Below are 6655 nucleotides of genomic sequence, written 5' to 3'. Positions count from 1 at the left end.
CAGCTGTGAAGTTATTAGGAAGTCCATTTTGCTGCAAACCAGCTATCTTTATTTATTTTTTTATTTTTTTATTTTTATTTATTTTTTTGAGATGGAGTCTCACTTCATTGCCCAGGCTGGAGTGCAGTGACGCAATCTCAGCTCATTGCAACCTCCACCTCCCGGGTTCAAGTGAATCTTGTGACTTGTTCTACCTGAGCCTTTGCCACTAGTAACTTGGGGAAAAATAATACCTACCTCAAAGATTTGTGAGCATTAAAAAAGTAAGACACCCTTAAACTGTGAAATCTGAAAAATGAGGTTGATTTGTATTGTTTATTGACTATATACAGAAAGTTTAATTTTGTGTGATTTATTCCTTTGACTACATCTTGAAAACCAGATCAACCTCAAATTCCCTTCAAAACTTGGAATTTTTCTTGTGAAACCTGACATACTTGCATTAAACTGAAGGGAGGATGTGAAGTTTGAATGCTGTAAAGGAAATGCTGTATAGAGCTTCGGGGCATTTTAGTATTGAGCAAGGCTACTCTCAACAGGACGTTAGATATCCACAGTGAAGCGTCATACGTTAACTCCGCACCGAGTGTGTGCCCACAGGGACAAGATGGGGGAGGCGAGGCAGAGAGAATTCACAATTGTTCTGGTGAAAATTAATCCAGTGGAAAAACACATTGCTTTTCCATTTCTTCAACTTTTGTGTCTCTCATCCACGTGCATTTGGAGATCATGTAGTTTTGTCCAAACACTTTTTCACGGGCACATTTTTCTTTCTGAGTTCCTCTGGAAGCGTTTACTTCCCATCCACGCTTCCTCAGTCTTTCACGATGTGCAGCTGTTCCCTGGGTGTGAAGATCTGGGGCCGGCACTGCACAGCTCACCGAGAGGACGCAGGCAGCTCAGAGGCAGATGTGGCTGTGCTCCTGGCACGTGGTGCCCACACCGGCCACAGACAGGTACAGCTTCCCATCTGGACACACACAGATTTCGTAGAGGCTCTGTGAGCTGCCAGAGGGACCCCATGTCCCCTGCACCAGTTTGGGTAAGCACACGGTTTCAGCATCAAGCTCCAGCTGGTCGGAAGAAGATGAGAGACGAGGTGTTAAGGAAGGGCCACCCTGGTCAACGGCAAATCCCCACTCTCACAAGGTTTCCAATTAGTTTCTTCTCCTCATAGAAAACGAAAATAGGCACCTGACTTTATGTAAGTCATCTCGTAATTATCCGATTCTTTTAAAGCCTAGTTCTACTCTACATGCAGGCTGGGACTTCACAACCCCTTCCACGCTGGAGGCAGCCACTTTTCCTCTTCGCCATTGTTTGAGTCCAGCTTAGAAATGGGACCCCATTGTGAAACGTGCTTCACCTTCACAGTGTGTTTGTTTCAGTAAACCGGGTTGCTTTTCAGCTTTGTGATGCTGTACTTCTAAAAACGCTTTTCAAAATTGTTTGTCAAACGTACTAGAATTCTGCCGATTCACGTTTATCTTGTGACTCACTTTGACTTTACGTAAATCCTCTCCTCCCCATTAGGATAAAGTACAATCCATCGAATTAGATTCATCTTAATAATTTCTACCCATGAATAATGAAATTTATCCTGATTTTATTCCTGATTTTGTTTTCCTATGAGAGGCAATTAAATTCATCCTATTAGCTGGCAACCATTTCCCTAACTTTTAAATATTATTTGAAATGGCACGGCCTCCTATTAGATGCTGAAAACACACAGACTCAGCCAATTAAAATGAAATGAAAACTACTGGATTTTCTGGTCACATGATAATTTAGTTAAACTGAAATGCAAACAAAGAGCTGAAGATTGAGGCTCGGAAATCTTTTTGATAAAGAAATAAAAACTGTCACATCCAGCAGCCAAATGTCGCCCACTCCAAGGCACTCACTTGTTATAAGGAATTAAACTGCATGTGGGTAGGCATAATTCTGTCCTTGCCAACAAGGAGAGCTCCTTCCTTTATTTTGTGTGGCTCTTATCCTTGCCTTCCAATCTATTAACAACCTGCTGTCGTCAGCTGCACGCATTCCCCGGTGTGGACCTGCCAGGTGAGGCTTGATCACATGACCCCACAGCCTTGCAGGCAGCTCTGCGCCCTGCGTGGTCTGGTGCAGTCAGGGTCAAAGAAGTCAAATAGGTGTCAATATGCTTTTCAAGTAGAATCTCTTTAGTTATTACCCAGTGCTTCAGGTTCTTTGGGTGCTTGCTTTTCACTAACACACTTTCAACTTGTTGGTTTCTCCTGTCCCCTTTCTTGTGGTTAATTGGTCAATTTTTTTCTAGTTGTCATTTTTGACCCTACTCTTCGAGCAAAACTCCAGCCGCTGGAATAGTCCACATACTGCCACCCAAGCATCTTTTTTTTTTTTTTTTTTTTTGCCTTTATGGGACTATGTCTGGTGAGAGGTTGAAATCTCTCTCATCCTTTGAAGTAGCTCCTCATCATAAGGAAGACCCACTCGAATTATGGGTCTGGCTGTGTGCGGCTTGTGAAAATGACTCCTACTTCATGTAAACAAGTAATATCATTTCAAAATTAAGGTAAGTTTACATTTGTGAAGGTAATTTTTTTTTTTTTTTGAGACGGAGTCTTGCTCTGTCGCCCAGGCTGGAGTGCAGTGGGGCGATCTCGGCTCACTGCAAGCTCCACCTCCCGGGTTCACACCATCCTCCAGCCTCAGCCTCCCAAGCAGCTAGGACTACAGGCGCCGCCACCACGCCCGGCTAGTTTTGTTTTTTTGTATTTTTAGTAGAGACGGAGTTTCACCGTGTTAGCCAGGGTGGTCTTGATCTGACCTCGTGATCTGCCTGCCTTGGCCTCCCAAAGTTCTGGGATTACAGGCGTGAGCCACCGCACCAGGCCGGTAATACATTTTTAAGTGTGTAGTGACATTATGATTTCATAATGAAATTCCAACATTCTTGATTTTTATTTCTGCATTTATCTGCTCCTGACATCATAACTTCATAGGTTATGACTTGCAGTGGCTTACCCTGAAGAACTGTGTTCCACTAGCAGGCTGTCCTCTGATGGGTCCTGCCCACGCACTCTGGGGCTGTTCTCACGGCCCGCTCGATGATGGCACCATATCCACCTACACCTTTACTACACCTTCCTACTAACATCACAGTAATGTAGTTTCAAAATGTTGGCACCCATATTCCTACAGTAGTGTCTCAAAACCCTATGACATAATTAAGCAAATATTACATCCCTATTTGAGGAGACAGGCCCAGAGAGGGCCGGATAAGATGCCCGAATTCAAACAGGTAATGAGGGAATTTGATCCAGCACTAGGACTCAGGCTTCCTGACTTCCAGCTGAATCCTCTGCCTGCTGCACCACATTTCACATGTGTGTGTGTGTGGGGGGGGGGGTCTGTGCATTGCCACAGGTGCGATGATAGGGCCAGTGCTGGGGAGGAGCTTGGAAACCCATGTGCCCTCTCATTGTGCTAACAGCGTCCACAGACATTTATCGCAGCACATTCACCTGGTGCATGGAGATGCACCTGACTGCAATAACGCAGGCACTCCCTGAGAATGACTCTAGGACCCAAGAAGAATGTGTGTTCAGAGTTCTGAGCTAAGGAGTCTGGGAGTGGCCAACCCAGAGATTCAGTCCACATCTGTGAAGGATATCGGAGTGCCTGGCCCATCCCTTGGAACACAGGCCATATGGGGGACCGAGGCCCTTTGTTTTGGGTTAAATGCAAGTTGTTGCTAAGTGAAAATGCTGTATAACCTGCATGCTTTTTACAAACGGGAGCAGTTTTCCAGTCGAGCTCGCTGCTACTGGACTGCCCTGTCGGTAAGTCCTCAATAAACCCTATGTCCTGTTCCATGGCTGTGGGTCTCTTCTTTGGCGTTTTGGACATGGTGCCATCCCTATTGGATTCCACAGGGTCTGGCATGACAGCCAGGCAATGGTGGCACGAATGAACGCAACCCACATCCCTCACTGCACTCACTGTTGGTAAGACAGAGCTATGTACAAGACAATTCCTGCAGCAGAGGCTTATTGTGAGCACATCGTACGTATGAAAATATCTGGGCTTAGGCCAAGAAGATGAGATCAGTTGTTTGTACAAATCTATAAATACGGCATCATACAACTGGAATGAGCTTATAAACCACATCCTTGGTTTTCTTCCAGACCATTTAGGAACATCCCTAACATGTCTGATTTTCTGGTTGACTGAAATCGAGCTTTTTCCTTTTTTTCTAACAGGGTTCCAGCATCAGTAGTGAGCAGTGTGTGCTCTAAGCCTCGTTGTGACTTTGGCTTGTGTCCGTGAGATTTTAGTAGCTCCTCCCCTGCTGTCTGCTGTTTCGCTTTCCTTGGTTTTAGTTTTGATTTTAGTTATCTGCTGTCAACCTGAGTCTGGATAACATTAAATGGAAAATTCCAGAAATAATGTATACATTTTAAATGGCACGCATTTCTGACTAGTGTGATGGAATCTTGAGCCATTCAGCCCAGGACACAAATCATCCCTGCGCCCAGCATCTCCACCTGTCTACGCTCCCAGCCTGTGAGTCACTGAGGCGCCATCTCCATTTGAGATCCACTGTTAAGTTACTGCAGTGCTTGTGTTCACGTCGCCGTTAATTTTACTTAATAATGTCTCCAAAGCACGAGAGCGGTGATGCTGGCATATTGTTATAATCACTTCATTTTACTGTGAGTTATTACTGTTCTTAATCTCTCACTGAGCCTTATTTATAAGTTAACCTTTAGCATAGGTATGTATGCACAGGAAAACAGTGTTTACAGGGTTCAGTACTCTCTGTGGTTTTAGGCCTCCACTAGGGGTCCTGGAACATGTCCCCTGTCAATAAAGGGAGACAACTGTATTTCTAGACTTGAAGTCCCAGGTTTTATCTTTATTGTAGTTGACTTTGAAAAAACATTCTTACTTTTCATCTTTCATTTTCGTTTAAACTGGAAATGCAGCTTAAGCGCAGCACTCTGGGCAGTGGAAGGTGACAGTGGTTGTTGGTGGGTGACTCCTAGTGACAGCCATCCCCAGAGAAGCTGGATCCCTAGGAAATGGCAAAATGGACATTCTCTGTAAACCGTGAATGTCTGTGGTGGTTTTTTTTTTCCAACTTGAAAATAACAAGTCACGGGCCATGCACGGTGGCTGATGCCTGTAATCCCAGCACTTTGGGAGGCTGAGGTGGGCGGATCATGAGGTCAGGAGATCAAGACCATCCTGGCTAACCCGGTGAAACTGCGTCTCTACTAAAAATACAAAAAACTAGCCGGGCGTGGTGGTGGTGCCTGTAGTCCCGGCTACTCGGGAGGCTGAGGCAGGAGAATGGCGGGAACCCGGGAGGCGGAGCTTGTAGTGAGCCGAGATCCCACCACTGCACTCCAGCCTGGGCGACAGAGCGAGACTCCGTCTCAAAAAAAAAAAAAAAAAAAAGAAAAGAAAATAACAAGTCACTAAGTCACTTGATAGCAAAAATGCCAGTCAAAGAAACCTGTCTGGATCTAATACAGAATAATTTTAGACTTTCTTGGCCTTTCTTTCAATGCTAAATTGTCTTTTGCTTTGCTTGTACATTTGCTACTCTATGACCTTCATGTTTTCCTGCAAACTACTAGAAATTTAATACTGATAGCTTTACAGACATGATACTCAGGGATATCATCAGGACATACAGTAGGAGGCGGATCTGTGAACTCACCATTCCGTCACTACTATGAAAAAGAATATCCATTTGAGAAAGCGCCTCGATTTTCCCAGCGTGAGCTTGAATACGCACACCCCTTGGGCCATCCATGCTTAGACTCCGAGTGGGGGATTCTAGTCTGAGGTGAGGAAAAGAAGCAAAAAAAAAGAAAAAAGTATTAAAAGCCATTCCAGCAATCCCTCAACTTAGCATGGAAAAGATAACTAGTAAAATATATAAGTCTTCAAGTCATTCTCAAATGGTAACATACTGTGCATTATTCGTTGATAAATCCAGAAATAATGTGAAGTAAGAAATAAACTTTCTATCCATGAAAGCTTATGAGATTAGTATCCTCTAAAAGCCGATAAAAACAGGAGGCAGTCCTAATCCCATGCAGCAGTTTCCAGTGGCGTAGTTAAGTACTCTGGCAATGCTATTTCAGAAGAAAATGCCATTTATGAATAACTACACAAAATTATTTGTGCTACGTCGCCCAGGCTAGAGTGCAGCGGCTCTTCACAGTGGTGATCATGGTGCATTGCAGCCTCAAATTCCTGGGCTCAAGAGGTCCTCCTGCCTTGGCCTCTCAAGTAGCTGTGGCAGGCCTGTTTTTTTAGTTAAAACACCAATTTATTTAGGAAAAAAGATAGATGTAAGGACAACACATGCATTTTCCACATGTCCATGAGACAGAATATAACTTTGGTCTTTTTTAGAAAGATTACAGGGCAAATGGAAAGATTTCTTTTGGAAAAATTACTGAACTGATAGAACTGAAAGGAGGGAAGTTGGCCTCAGCTGCCTTTGGTTTTGTACAATTAATCAGACTCTCCTTGTGGTTAAGCCAAGCACAGAAAGAGAACCAAAAATATAAGAGCCAGAGGAATTCTCTTACTTGCCTCTGCCTGGAAAAGGCTGCATTGCCACCAGATGGCATAATGTGATCATTTGAAA

The 6655-nt window shown here is 44.0% G+C and overlaps 1 protein-coding gene across 2 annotated transcripts in view; it reads right to left on the bottom strand.

The window, feature by feature from the left end:
* Positions 1–289: 289 nt before the first annotated feature.
* The window catches only part of SGCG (sarcoglycan gamma), a 96481-nt gene continuing 90115 nt past the window's right edge, over positions 290–6655 (bottom strand). Inside the window, exons 7-8 of one of the 2 annotated variants that reach the window (XM_010379607.2) lie at positions 5714–5837; positions 290–1073 (exon numbers count right to left, since the gene is read on the bottom strand). In XM_010379607.2, the coding sequence (XP_010377909.1) occupies positions 900–1073; positions 5714–5837 (298 nt within the window). In that variant the 3' untranslated portion in view covers positions 290–899. Of the gene's footprint in view, positions 1074–4890; positions 5063–5713; positions 5838–6655 lie in introns of those variants that run through there. The other variant, XM_010379614.2, reaches the window with a different exon arrangement.

Source organism: Rhinopithecus roxellana, chromosome 18, assembly GCF_007565055.1.
Source record: "Rhinopithecus roxellana isolate Shanxi Qingling chromosome 18, ASM756505v1, whole genome shotgun sequence".
Taxonomy (NCBI): domain Eukaryota; kingdom Metazoa; phylum Chordata; class Mammalia; order Primates; family Cercopithecidae; genus Rhinopithecus; species Rhinopithecus roxellana.
The sequence above is the reverse complement of the archived record's forward strand: the minus strand, read 5'-3'. Positions and strand labels throughout refer to the sequence as shown.